This window comes from Necator americanus, chromosome IV, assembly GCF_031761385.1.
Source record: "Necator americanus strain Aroian chromosome IV, whole genome shotgun sequence".
NCBI lineage: Eukaryota > Metazoa > Nematoda > Chromadorea > Rhabditida > Ancylostomatidae > Necator > Necator americanus.
In genome coordinates, this window is record NC_087374.1 from 31,356,640 (window position 1) to 31,370,396 (window position 13,757).

At 40.6% G+C, this 13,757-nt stretch overlaps 3 protein-coding genes across 8 annotated transcripts in view; 2 read left to right on the top strand and 1 right to left on the bottom strand.

The window, feature by feature from the left end:
• Nucleotides 1–985: 985 nt before the first annotated feature.
• RB195_003353 (uncharacterized protein) lies at nt 986–1,688 on the top strand (the record flags this gene model as incomplete). Of its 2 annotated transcripts, none has more annotated exons than XM_064200969.1 (3): nt 986–1,082; nt 1,243–1,384; nt 1,463–1,688. In XM_064200969.1, the coding sequence occupies 3 exons, from the start codon at nt 986–988 to the stop codon at nt 1,686–1,688; spliced, it is 465 nt and encodes a 154-aa protein (XP_064056850.1). The 2 variants fall into 2 exon arrangements, with proteins under 2 accessions (XP_064056850.1, XP_064056851.1); XM_064200970.1 differs by having other exon boundaries at nt 1,243–1,355; nt 1,440–1,688.
• Nucleotides 1,689–3,038: 1,350 nt separating this feature from the next.
• Nucleotides 3,039–13,757, bottom strand: part of RB195_003354 (uncharacterized protein) — a gene marked incomplete at both ends in the record, with an annotated part of 43,980 nt that continues 33,261 nt past the window's right edge. The window contains 13 exons of one of the 5 annotated variants that reach the window (XM_064200974.1): nt 3,039–3,264; nt 3,732–3,878; nt 4,533–4,666; nt 4,760–4,885; nt 5,004–5,076; nt 7,599–7,778; nt 7,908–8,073; nt 8,148–8,259; nt 8,363–8,482; nt 11,202–11,327; nt 13,228–13,355; nt 13,449–13,546; nt 13,616–13,719. In XM_064200974.1, the coding sequence (XP_064056852.1) occupies nt 3,039–3,264; nt 3,732–3,878; nt 4,533–4,666; nt 4,760–4,885; nt 5,004–5,076; nt 7,599–7,778; nt 7,908–8,073; nt 8,148–8,259; nt 8,363–8,482; nt 11,202–11,327; nt 13,228–13,355; nt 13,449–13,546; nt 13,616–13,719 (1,740 nt within the window). Of the gene's footprint in view, nt 3,265–3,731; nt 3,879–4,532; nt 4,667–4,759; nt 4,886–5,003; nt 5,077–7,598; nt 7,779–7,907; nt 8,074–8,147; nt 8,260–8,362; nt 8,502–8,681; nt 8,840–9,249; nt 9,316–10,984; nt 10,994–11,189; nt 11,328–13,227; nt 13,356–13,448; nt 13,547–13,615; nt 13,720–13,757 lie in introns of those variants that run through there. The other 4 variants (XM_064200971.1, XM_064200973.1, XM_064200972.1 and 1 more) reach the window with 4 other exon arrangements.
• Nucleotides 9,611–10,886, top strand: RB195_003355 (uncharacterized protein; the record flags this gene model as incomplete). The annotated part of the gene is made up of 5 exons (XM_064200976.1): nt 9,611–9,879; nt 9,945–10,116; nt 10,236–10,388; nt 10,472–10,661; nt 10,744–10,886. 5 exons carry the CDS (start codon nt 9,611–9,613, stop codon nt 10,884–10,886), a joined length of 927 nt encoding a protein of 308 aa, XP_064056855.1.

The following is a 13,757-nucleotide window of genomic DNA, read 5'->3' on the forward strand; positions in this document are numbered from 1 at the left end:
TATCCAGAAACTGTGCTTGGAAAGAATACTGTTTCATTTTTGAAATTATTTTCCTCTCAAGCCCACTCCTTTGTTCATGCATATTTCTTCCGCCTATTTGAGCACAGAAATGCCACGATTAACCCGTGTTTACGAAAGTTTCAGTTGTGGTCAGGTAAACAAAGAGTACAAGAAGAAATATGACGAACATCTGCGCACGTGAACAACGCTCAAACGTCCAGACGCATGCACGGAAGAAGAAGCTGCAATAACTCGACGTTAAGGAGTTATTCTTTACTCGCTAAGTATTTATTCCTGTTTTTGTGCTGCGCATTTGTGTGCACTCATGTGCAGATGTGCGCGGATCTAGAGTCTTTCATGCAATCACATACTCTTACTCCTATTTCAATATTGATCCAGACCTGCTTTTTGCAGAATAGCAAGTGCAGTCTATAAATGCTATTACATTTTAAGGTTGGTTGAGGTTGGCAGTAAATCTTCTATATGTGTGGCTTGTCTGCACGCAAGATTTGAGAGTACTATGGAAGGTATCTGTTGTCTAGCCTTGAGCAAACTCATCCACCAAACTCACGATTATGGCGTGAAATTTAATGAAGATAACGTTCTATTAGGTTGGCTACTTATTTTTCTACACACGCATACCCCTTTTTTAGATTCTTGATCACACATTACTAATCCTCTGATGAGGTATTCACTATGAGTATCTATGTCGTTACACAGGTAGCATTCTCTTCCACTGAAATCTACTATTCTGACCACGAATCTCCCTTATTAGAGGGAATACCGAAAAGTTGAGAGGCAGTGTGGCGCGCTCCCATGTGCCAGATAGCGAGCTAATTATAGACCGAGAGCAACTTTGTCCATGCCCTGAGACAAAGTGTGCTTCAGGGAACACACTCTGTGTTTCTGCTGTCCTAAAAATGACTTAAAATACTATTGAATACGTCACTTCGCCCTGACCAAAAACTTGCAGTTACAGACTGGGATGTCCAAGGGAGGCGGTTTAGATTCGCCTCCAGCAAATAAGCTCCCCTTGTCCATTTCGGGACCCAACGACCTCTCGCAAATCCTTGGAACTAGGGGTTAGCAACCCACGAGTTCTAAAACTGAATACAGTGATAAAAGGAACCTGATGATGCAAGCAAGGAAGATTGAGTTCGATGGAGACGACTGATTGAAACGAGACAACGCCACGCACTGAATAAATAGTCATATATGACACTGTATAAGATCTGTTCTCAGGAACAATACAGGAGTTTGAGGAGTTGATGTCCTCGTCATCACGAGTACGGCAAGGAACGTCGACTCTTTCGAGCAACGAAGGCTCCAAAACGGACATTTACGGAGGAGGAGATGTGGGTCAGCACCAGCTTCGACTATCTTCGTAGGCTTAAGCTCCAACATCAAGTTACGATGAAGACAAATTTGAAGCATTTTAGAAGATCCTATTGAAAATTTGCAGAAAAGATCATTTGTTCTACGAGGTCACTGTTGATGATTCCAACGCGAAAATTAGTTTCAGACATATGCCTGAAGTTCAGAGTTCATCACGTCGACTAACACCACCCAGGGAACTCGCAATTCCAGAAACCCCTCTCTCTACTGGAAGTGGTAGTCACACGGTGGAGTACCGTAATCAAATCGATCCAAATCGACCCACACCACTGTCTGTAAAATGTTTTGCTTGACGGATTTCGCTGTTGTACCAAGGTTCTGCACGGGATCGCACCACCACTTCTTCGTAAAAGATTTTCTCTCACACAGGGAGGAGAGAAAACTACAAAATTCATAAAGAAGAGCTCCAGAAGGACGACTGAGACTACTTCACTTCGTGAGTCGGCTTTTGGGAAGACACTGCAATAAACAACACTGTCAACGAATATTATTGAATTGTAGGCTATCTTCACGACTGCACGAGAAAAGAGGAGAATACTAAAACCACCACTGGACGCCTGTGTCTGGGGACTCTACAGCTTGGAGCTGCACAACCTGCAGGCAACCACCACCTCACATTCAGGCTCAAGAGAAGAGAAGCAATAAGGGAAGATTTCAAAGAAGGAGAAGCAGCAGTATTCGCTGGAGTAGCAGTGGCAAGTAAAAGCATACGCTGCGCCTTTCGGTACTTTGCCAATCCTAAAGCAAAGATGACCACTTTCCGGAACTGTGGTGGAACAACTACGACATCGAAAAAGGAGATAACATGTTCACGTTCCTTTCGTAACTCTAGGCAAGATGGACATCTCATCCCAAACAGCGTGAACAACAAAAATAAATGTGACATCTTTTTATCCCAAGGTTCATAGAAAGTCAAACATTCCGATTTTATAGTGTTTCTATACATGTTCTGTTCACTTGTATTACTTATTATCACCAATACAAGGTGCCCCAGATAGAAAAAAAATAAGTGAATAAATAGAAAAAAAATTTGAAAAATAGTAAATAAGTATAAATATATAAACATTCTGTCACCTTTGTAAACCTGGGCGAGAAGTATGTTGATCCCAACGGAAATTAAACAAAGAACAGGCCTACTGTAAGTTCCAGGGATCAATAGAAGATATTAAAAAACGACTCCAAAATTTTTTTGTGTACCTAATAATAACCCTCAGGTGAAATGATGTGAAGAGCTGTTCAAGAAAAAAATTTATGAAATTAATTTCAGGTAGGTATATAGATAGATAACAGCATGAAACACACACACGATCAAAGTAACGCGACCAATCGGACTGCAGCGGAACCGACGATGCATCGACCCGGAAACTGATGATAAAGCATAGATCTATTTGAAGTGAATCGATTGCAACTATCACAAAAAAAAAATCGGACAATCTCTGCTAGATATCAAGACCACCCCAAACCCATGTTGAGTCTTGTTTTGCCATCAAAAGCAGCTTATCAACTAGCAACTCTCAACTATATAAAAACAATGCATATGAACACACCCTTGAGTTACAAAGGAAAGTTCTGATTCTAGTTGGAACCCAAACGAACGGAATCACACATCGATTCACCGATTACGAAACTACTGAGCAGAAATTTTAGACTATTGTGGCAGTTTTTGGTGACGCGGACTGGTTCGACTGCCCTTTGTAGTAGTCGAGTAGCGCTTCCATATGCGGATCCGCATGTGCTGGTAATTTTCCGGCCGAACTTGATGCTGGCACACCACGACTTAGTTGATAGCCGTGAGACGCGAACTGCACCAGACCGGGACGATTTGTCATCGCTGGGAAACGAGGCAGATCCGACGAAGAAAACGGTTTCCTGGAACCAACGCAGTTATCGGGATCTTAAAAAATTGAGCTTGAAATTTTTGAGTGAAAAATTTTTGAGTCAAAATGTAGGCAATGAACTTGCATAGAAAATATGAAGGTGCAGTCGCTTAAATAACGTTGAGAAGCAGATTATTTGAAGGAAACCGCAAGGAATTACTTTCAGCTATCAATTTTGGTCCCTGCTACAATTTTCTGTGGATATTCTGATGTTTTCGTCTGAGTAGGAGTGAACAGCTCACAGTTGGCAGATCTGCTTTCGTTCGTAAACTCATGTACAATAGTATAGGTTCAAATCCGTCTCTATGTAAGGAATTGGTCCTATAGTTATGTAAAGAAAAATTGCAACGTTAAGTACACGGTTCAGCGGTCCCTTGGACGTCTAATGTCTCCAGAATTTATCGAACTGACTACTGATCCTGATCACTGATCATCAAAAAAGAATGAATTCATTCGCACCTATCAAAGCCACCGGTCAATGGACTGCAAACTGGAAAGGTAGTGATGCGATGAGCATTGGGAGAATGACCTCGGGACGGAGAAATCGAGAACTGTTGTGCATGTCGTGTTGAGGCGACGGCTCCATTTGCTGCTGACGGTGAAGGCCTACAAGCGCAGGAATTTACGATAAGAAATGCCAGGAAAAGTACATCTCCGTACATTAGTTTTAGATGCAGCACACCACTATACTTACGATGTTGGGATCTGTCCACGGAAAAATAGGGTTAGGATTGTAGAACCCGACTGTGAGCGTCATCACGCTCAATTACCCCTAAGTGCCGCAAAAAACGGCCTCGGAAACACCTTTGTTGATCGAATTTTCCCACGACGCACCTAACAACGGTGTGTATTCGTCATTCTCGTACGCGTCGCTTCTAAGCGGCTTGCGACCGAAAAATCAGAAGAATGCTGTCTCTACCTGTCGCTCGCTTATGCAACGCGCTTGCTCACACTCTCACGTTGCTAGGCGTCTCGTAGAGAAATTTGATCGGCAAGAGCATTTTCCACGCTTTTTTACAGGATTGGAAGAGTTAGAGGGAATGGAGCCTGAGCGCGTTCATACTCGTGGTCTCCCAACATCTTCAATTCCGTGGTATTCTGCCTCTGAGAACCAAGAGGATTGTCCTAGTGCTGACAAAGACATCATATAATCTCATGGTCTTACATAATTTCTAGATTACTGAATAAATTCTTTATGATAATTTTTAACCTTGACTTAATTTACTTTTTTTTAAAACTTTTCCAACCAGTAGAGTATACCTCTGTACGATAGCTCTCCTATCCAGACTCGCCGTAGAAAATCCAGCTTGACAAGAGAAACTAGTAGGTAGTCGTCGCAATGGTTCTGGATGTTCCACGGTTGGTGTGAGATCATCATCCTCAGGGATGTGTGACTAAAAAATATGATTAATTTATTGTGTTTTGCAGTGTGCGGTTAACATCAAACAGTATGTTGACTTCTAGGACAAGAAACTGGTAAAACAAGCCTTCGCCGTTTGTTTGAATTGAAACGAAGTGTTCTCAATTCGAGTACTGTAACCAACGCTATTCGGAACATCTGTTTGCGATATGGAATGAGCCGACAACGCTCTCTTTCGTAGGTGTTGCTCGTCCTAGAAGGAAATCCTTAGTTAGGTGAATAGAATAAACACGATATTGGAAAAAAATCCAGAAAAAGAAAGAAAATGATAACCGTCAACACAGCCACAAACAAAAATAAGGTGGTCATACCTGAAGTGTAGGATAGTGAGCTTGGCGATAGCTGCTTCGATACGAGGTCGACCGATAACCAATGTTTTCGTAGCTAAAATCGTAAACTTAGCGACTGACAACTTTTTAAACTAGCAAAAATAACTCCGAAAGAAGCAATTACAGTGGTATTTTTAGTTCGTAAGTATCAGAAATGTGGTAAGTTTATAAAAAGCGCCTCAACGGGTATTAATTGTAAAATTAGGATTGTTATTAGTAGGATTGTAGTGTAGCGGTTAGAGGTTCCGCTTCCTGCACGATCGATCGGAGGTTCGAATCCGCCCTAGTGCTCACCAAGCCTTTCATCCCTCCGGGGTCGATAAATTGGTACCAGACTTGTCTGGGAGGATAAAAGCACTGACTTGACACATCGGCTAGCCACCGCAAGTCATTGTATAGGCCAGATACACGTTCGTAAACCTCAAACGATTCTGAATTGACGTGAACGTGGGAACGCATCCCAAGCGGATTAATTAAACCAGAAACTTTATCCTTTTATTAGTAGGATTAATATTTATGACCGGGACCTCAGGAATAGGTTCAACAAGCAGAATATAATATTGAAGTTTATGTGAAAAAAACGTATGCTATCCAAATAATAGTCAGTTGATTATTTTATACTCAATTACGCTTGTTCTTCGCTCCACTGCTCAATTTGCGGCATTTCATACGGAAACGAAGCTTTAGCTTAGGTAGCGTTAAAACGACCTGAACCTCGACGCGGTTGCGTAAGCGGTTGTGCTCAAAGCGGCGCAGTGGAGCTAGCGGTTGAAATCGAGGTGGGACCATCGAGAACCGGAGCGAAGAATGGTTCTAGAAAGGATCGTCTCCTCGTCGATCTTAACCACCACGTCTCACTGTATCTCTTCCATCCTCTACGATACGGCTGGACGTAGTGGTTAGGATTGAGAGTGGACAACCCTTCCTAGCCGCATTCTTCGCTGCAGTTCGCGATGGTCCCACCTCGATTTCAACCGCTTTCTCAACCGCGCCGCTTCTAGCACAGCCGCTTACACGATTGCACCGTGCTCCGGATCGTTCTGACTACTATATCACTAAATATGATGACTTACACTTCGACAATGCAAGCAAGAATTAAAAAATGTCAAAATATTCGTCCCTTGCTCTACTGTTCACGTGACTTATCCCTGCTTATTCTCATTCTACTCTTTTCTCGTTGCTGGATTTTCTATTGTTTATTTGTATTCATTCCTTATCTCTTACTCTGGGCACACCTTTGAGCGTAATAAATAGATAAATAAATAAATAAAATATTAGAGAGAGTGTTAAGCAAAAAAGTGTGTAGAAGTGTGCGTGGATCAGAGTTGGAATTATGAGAAATCACACGAATACAAGCCGCTGATGACTACTACGGTTGCAAAAATGAGTTCTAGTCGGGTCAAAATGACGTGAACCTCGATGCAGTTGCGTAAACGGTTGCGCTCGGGGTTGTGTGTCGAAGTACAGAAGAGTGGAGCTAGCGAGGGTCCCACAACCATTAGTTTCACCTCGCGACTTCGAGCGCAGCTACTTACGCACCTTTATTGAGTTTTAGGTCGTTTTGACTCAATTAGAATAACTTTTGATAGCCCTGACCTCATATAGTGACATGTTGTTATCAGACAGTCTTCGAACCGTCTTAATAACGATGATAAGCTCACTGAGCACTGCACGAACTGGGAACTGGTGGATGAATAAAAACAAAAAATGAAAAAGTAGTGTTGTACGTAGTTGTATTTTGTTAAACACGCACCAACATAGTAATTCGGTCTGGATACGTCATGCGTACACGAACTTATCGTCACAACCGAATATATTGTCAGCCCAACACGCTAATTTCGCTCAGATCACCGATCGATATAACGATCGCGCCAACTACAACGTGAGAGTATTTCTCTGCGATGGCAACTATGAAGTGATCCTCGTCATACACAATTGCACCGAAGAAAAAAACGACCAAAAAAAAACTACATATCCACAACCAATATAAAAAGCTTCAAATAGTTTGTAGATACGATCGCCCTATCGATTTTCGTACCATCGATTGGGGTACTGAAGTTCAAGGTCGTGGCAGTGTCCGCAACTACACATTAACGCGTAGCGTAACACGTAGCGATTCGCGTCAACCTATTCCCAGAATATATGTTTACAATCCTTTCCACTACGTAATCTTTTCAAACTAACTACTTTTCTGCTCGAAAAAAGCTAGCTGGAACTAGTGTAAAAGAAAAAAAATAGATAACAAATCTCATCTGGGAGCTGCAAGATCATAGAGAAATAAATAAAAATTTAAATTTTGGTATTAAGTCGGTATTAGCATTTCGGATGTTATTTACTCCGCTAGGACGTTAAAAAGGACCCTCTTAGGGGAATCGAAGTGTTCATGCGTTATCCAGAAGAAAAAATCCTTACGCCTGTTCGCCTCGCCTGTTACTTGGCGAAATAAATGAAAATGTATCAGTTTTAAGAAATCACAGTAACAAAAAAAAAACCAAAACGACTACTTTGGCGAATTTTAGTCTCGAACAGAAAGTGTAAAAAAACAAAAACAAAGGAGAGAGAGATTAAGGATCTTACATAGGGGCTTGCTCAGGAACGGGTACAGAGTTGATTAGCGGGTTATCGAGTTCGTCACTGGTTATGGATCGAGTTGCAACGCTACGTCGTGAATTTGCACGTGGTGGGAGGCCAAGTGAACCGTTACTTGACGTGGATGCTTCCGAGAATCGTTGATGCAGCGAACGACGAGACATCGAGCTTAACCAGGAATTAGTTCAGGGAAGAATCACGGGGGAATCAAACTTGTAAAGCGTTAGTTTGAGAGATTCCAGAACTACTTCATGCAGATGTTGCTTAAAGGAACAAGGATGCGATCGCACCACTTACCTCGGAGCTCGTCGTTGAACTTGTTCATCATCCTCGTAGTCACTTTTTTCACCGTTTGAAGGACATAAATCCGGCACGGACCCGCGCGGTGTGGTCGGACACGACTTCGCAACCGCTCTCGTCAAAGCAGGGTTACCGTTCGTTTGTGGATATGGAGTCCATGATCCTACAGAAGAAAATTGCGAATATATCCGAGAAAAAGACGGGAAAGTCGAAATGTTAAATAGGGGAAGATCTCACCTCCACTACCATTGCTTTCAAGTGAGCTAACATCCGGTTTACTAGCGCTCAATCGCATTTGATTCAATCCTAATTCCAAACCTCGTAATTTCATAGCAGCTGCAGCCAAATCCTGCAAATAAATTATGGAAAGAAGTGAAACGAGACTAAACTCTGTCCCGGTCTTGAAAGCGAGAGAAAATAAGAAAAAGGGAAAAAAGTACAATCGCCCACACCTTTTGCCTCTTCTTTCGCACACTTTTATTCATGGTTTTGTCCTTTGCAAGACGTTCAGCTGCGGCAACAATTTTTTTATGCAGCTCGACATCGGTCTCTAGTTGACTGATTTTGTCGGCCTGTAAAAAAATATTGTACCTAAAAACAGTCAATTATTGATAAAAAAAAATAAAAGTTGAAGTGCTCGCTGCTGACATCCTCTTTGAGATGTGCCACCAATCCGTTCGTTTTCAGAATTCAGAACGATAAAGGTTTATGAATCGTATCCGACTAGCTCATTGGTAGGAGCCGAACACTCCTCGGGTGAAGTGGGTCTACCTCATGGGTTGCAGCGCAAGCGGTGAGGATCCCTTCGCCAACCTTTCAAAAGAGAAGGGTTTTTCTTTCCGGTCCAACAGTCCAAAACTGAAGGGGATCGGTGCACCGGCTATGACTATCGCATGTATGGACTGGCTTCCGGGAAGCAACCGATGCATCAAATGAGTCCTCTCAACCTCGCATGCGAAACCTCCTGGGCGACTCCGACGATAAGAAAGGTTAGGTTGAATTTTTCCTTAAGGCTTTTTTTCGAAATATCAACTTCACTCTTCCTCCTCCTTTGACCTAAGCACAGAAGTTCAGGTGAAACTCTCACTACTAGCGAAAATATCAGGTATAGACGATTTTTTTTTAAATAAATGGAACCACTCACTATATCTAAAGATAGTGGGATAACTGTGCAAAAGACACATCTTCTTAGGTAGTACCACTCTATAACATATTTGATGAGAGGTTTAGCTTATCTGACAACGTATCCTTTAGAGAATTCCTTATTGAAATTATTTCATGCTGAAAATTTATAAAATTTTCAGCAGGTTAGCAAAGCAGTCATATATAAATCGCTTACCACTTTAAGGAAAGTCCAAAGAGTTTTTTTTTCAAGATTTTCCGGATAGCAAATATGGAAACCCATCAAAAATGATGAAAACTTGTGGAAGTTTTGGAGAAATCTCTAGTTGATAAAAAATAACGTTTCATTGCTCTTTCTGAGGTCCTTCAGAATAAACACCAAATTTCTTGTGATCGATTACATATACAGTCTTTACAGTGGAAATAACTATTCAAAACAAACATCTTCTGATCCATTGCTGATAAAAAACTCATTCAAAACAAGAAGTTTACGCAACAAAAAAGCCAAGTTCGAATCTCTTTCATTCCTACATCGTCGGCACCGAAAGTGGTTTTGTGACCCTAAACGAACAACAACGATGGTTTGTGAAAGAAACGACATCGGCGGGGACCGAAGAACGGGAGAACGAAGACGTCGGCAACCACATCATCGGGAGGAGAAGCTTCGAGAAGAAACCGAGTCGAGCACCGCCATGCGAATGTCCGCCGGTGCTGATGAACGAACTGTTTCACAACTGATCGGTGTTAATCTACCCCCCATAGTTGATGAGAAATTGACGGAAACGTATAGAAAAATTGTCGATATGTCACCGTTGCCGACACATTTTGATTTTGGACATATGTTTGAGTGAGTTTTTCGTCAAAAAATTGTGGATAGCAAGGGTTTTTGAGGCAAATAAGTTCATTTTGTAGATCTTATGTATGGCGTGCTGTGTTTCTAACCAGTTTCACAATCGGCATAAGACTCGGGAACATAGATGCGATCAGTTTTTTATTTGTGGGAATTTTTGGGGTCACTATTACTTTCATTCTTACTTATATAGTTTTGCCCGTTGGTACTATTTATGGGAACCAAAATTTGAAGGTGAGTGAGTAGTCAACCACTTCGTTTAATGATCACAGAAAAAAAAAACGGGAAAAAAGTTGTGAAAGATGCTGGAGAAAAAAAGAGAAAAAAAGTGCTGAAAAAATTCCTTTTTTCAGAAAGATTTCAGCATACACGAAAGACGAATCGTTTTAATTGGGATCTCAGCCCTTCTCGGGATTCTAAGCAGTGCTATAAATCAACATTATGTAATAAAAGACACAGCAGCTCCCTCTTACTTCCTGCCTGGTCTCGTTGGCCTGGCTGTTCAGGTTGGAAGAGTTTTCTCTCTAGGAAATATTCCTGTTTTCTCCTTTAAATACAAACAAACGTAGAATTTGCCTGAGTTTTTCAGGTTGTCGGCCCCAAATTCGCGCACGATCGCGCACAATTCCTGGCCGTCACAGTTGGCAGCGCATTTACGACCGGCGTTGTCCTAATGGCGATATTTCATGACTTGTCTTTCGCTGCCTTGGTCGGTCTCCTCATATCAGCCATATGTGCGACGATTAATCTTCAGGTTATGGTTCATACGATCATACAAGGTGAGGGTGTGGTTCCAGAAAGAAAGGAGGACGAATCCATAAGAACCGAGTACGGTGTAGTGGTCATGGATGGGTCCTTTAGGTGGAATCGACATGATGGGCGGTCATGTAACAGCCGTTGTAATGGCACTCTATCAGCACCTCGTCTTCAGCCGATTATTTGGAGAGTACTCAGAAGAAGAATATTCCACACCTTCTGTGACAAAGCCTATACTTTATTCTTAAAAGATGCAATAAAAGCTTCATATAAGTCTGTTTTTAAAAATTTTGAGAAGTCCTCAGCTCTTACGTAGTTAATTTGCCTTCCTAAGTACAGATTACATCTAAGTAGTCTAAATAGTAGTAGGGATTTATTTAAATAGTGATTTAATTATACCGGAATCGTACACAGAACTGATTCCTGCTCCTATCCATTCCTTTTTCCACCTTTTCACTACGTAATTACTGTACATATTTGCTGTGTATGTATTTGTCCTTTCTGGATCCTTTTTGTGATGAAAGTATAAACAAATAAATAAATAAGAAGGATTAGAAGCTCACCTTATCACATTTCAATATTTCCTCCGGGATTGAGAACGATGTGCCGACTCGTTTCTTTAATTTTGGCATCTCTTCACCCGGTCTCAGCGTAGTTTTGATTTCTTCCGGCATCTCACCAGTAATTTCCTTTAAAGAACACTTTTTTAAGGAATAAATTTCACATTTGGAAAGTTCATTCTATGTTTGAAGGAGATTGGCGTTTCTAGAAGCGAGTTCTTATTTCTTAAAGTCACTATAATAAGGGAGCAGTTCCTCTATTCTACTACCCTCGAGGACAACCTCATCACTCTCTCTCTCCCAGACGATCATTGTTACTGTAACTGGAAAAACATGAGAGCTTTTCACTCAAAATCCAGTAATTTCCGTCAATTAGTCTCAATATTCTTCAAATAAAAAGGAAAATTTTTGCTTGTAGCATTTAAAATAAAAACTTTGTGCAGCCAGAGACAGAGAATTCAAGAAAACAGGATGAGGAATAATCAACTGCTGCATCATTACTTACAGGTGGTACATTGAACATTGAAAAAAAAAATCAGAATCAAAGAAAAAATCAAAAAAAATTTGAAACTATAATATTATGTCAACCGTATTCAATGAAAATGTTTCATGTGAAATCTTTAATATTTTCTAAACTTTGTAATTATTTTTCTATTATTAATCACTGGAAGATTTTCTAATTATCGCATCTGCTGTGTACTCCTACTGTCCTCATTAGCTTCTTTTATACTACGACATTCCAAAATAACTTGGCAAAATAGATATGTAATAAAGAAGTAGGATTTTTGGGAAAAAGTAGCTACATTCTGTGAACTCCTCTAGGTGAAACATCGACTACAACAATGCAAGGGATGCGTCAGGGATTCTGGAGCACCTTCGAACATCACGGTAGTTTGTAAGTATCACAGCGAAAACTCCTACTTTGCAAAGAATAGATTTCTCAGGATTTCCATCACTTTCCATCACAGAAGCGAGAAAGAGCTACTTCATAAGGTAACGTCACAAATAATCACTTCAAAAATTTCTTTTTTTTTCAATTTTATTGATGTAAGTGTTGCACCGTCGGCTTATTTGGAGGCGATGATGTTGTTAATGTTGGTGAAACCGACTGGGATTCGTTTCAGGAGGTTCTTAAAGTTTTCTCCGGGTCCCAAAAATTCTGCACGTATATACGTAAAAAGCGAAAAGACTCCATCTTCTTAATTGCCTTCAAACAAGGATCATTGAGAAAAAAATTAAAGGGAAGAAGCAGGGAGGGAAGTCGATGAGGAATTGAGGGATTCTCTTCTTGGCTTATTTGTTAAATTCTCTCGTTAACCTTCACACTAAGAAATTTAGTTGTGAACAAATGATTAATCAATAATAATTAATAATTAATCAGCTCGTATTACTATTATTATTACTAACGGGACTATTCTATTAGAATTTAAATAAATTAAATGATTTTTATTAAGCATAACAATGAATTGAGTAAATAAATAATTGATAGTAATTCGACAATATTAACAAATTGTAAATAAATTACTAAGTTATTCTATTATACTAATTACTTAAGTATTACTAATTAAGTAAGTAATCAAGAAATAGTATTGACCACTAATTTTCTATCGTTAACTATAAAATAAGTATGTATAAAAAGTGTGAAAATAAATATATAGTAATAAATAAATATATAAATAAGTGTAAACATTTGACCCCGTTTTTATTCCCGGAGGGTGAGGGAAGAAGGAGAGGTTCAATCCACGCTAACGTAACCTTAGCCTACAACACATCATGGATCCTCTAAAACTGAAATTTAGGATTTAGGTGTCCTTGTGACTTTAGACGCTTCGTACCTACGACTTTAGTACATAACTTTAGCCCACGGTAACTAAATCTTCCTCCCCATCCCCTCTCCGGTCGAGGGTGAGCCGTTTCGTTCCACTGTTACTGCCTTACGTACACATCATGGTTAAAATTTTCAAAGAAACGAAAAAATGGAGCGACCTAAGGAAAAAAACGCAGCATTTTCAAGAAACCGTAAACTGACTCCTTCCCGTAAACAGATTGATCGTAGTTCATTAATGCGTGTTCTCAACAATTCTTCCAGTTCCGCTTTTCTTCCACGAAGAACTTTGTACAATTCGATGTCGCGCTGTCGATCCTCGCCACTTTTCTCTGCAACACGCAGAAAATGTGCATTGTCGTTCGTTCCGCAGCAATGAATCACAAACGGCGACGTTTCCTCCACAAATGGTAACACACGCTTACGTCTTAGTCCATTCTTCAACGTCGGAAGATTCGCGCAAGATCCATCCGCCACTTTCGCCGACGGCATCGTATTGAGCGATGATGAAGAGTGGAGGGAACTAAAAAAAAGAAATAGAAAATTATGATCTACTTGGTGGACGGATGAAATTATTCGTGCAAAAACAAGCCTCAATGACGGCAAACTGGATCCGATGGAACTTTTGCTGACTAGTCGATTTAGCCTCTCGCCCAGTTCTCGATGATCAACAGCAGATCCGGCAGGTCGTCCACGCTGAAAATTAGATGGAATGAAATACTTGTAGAAGAGCA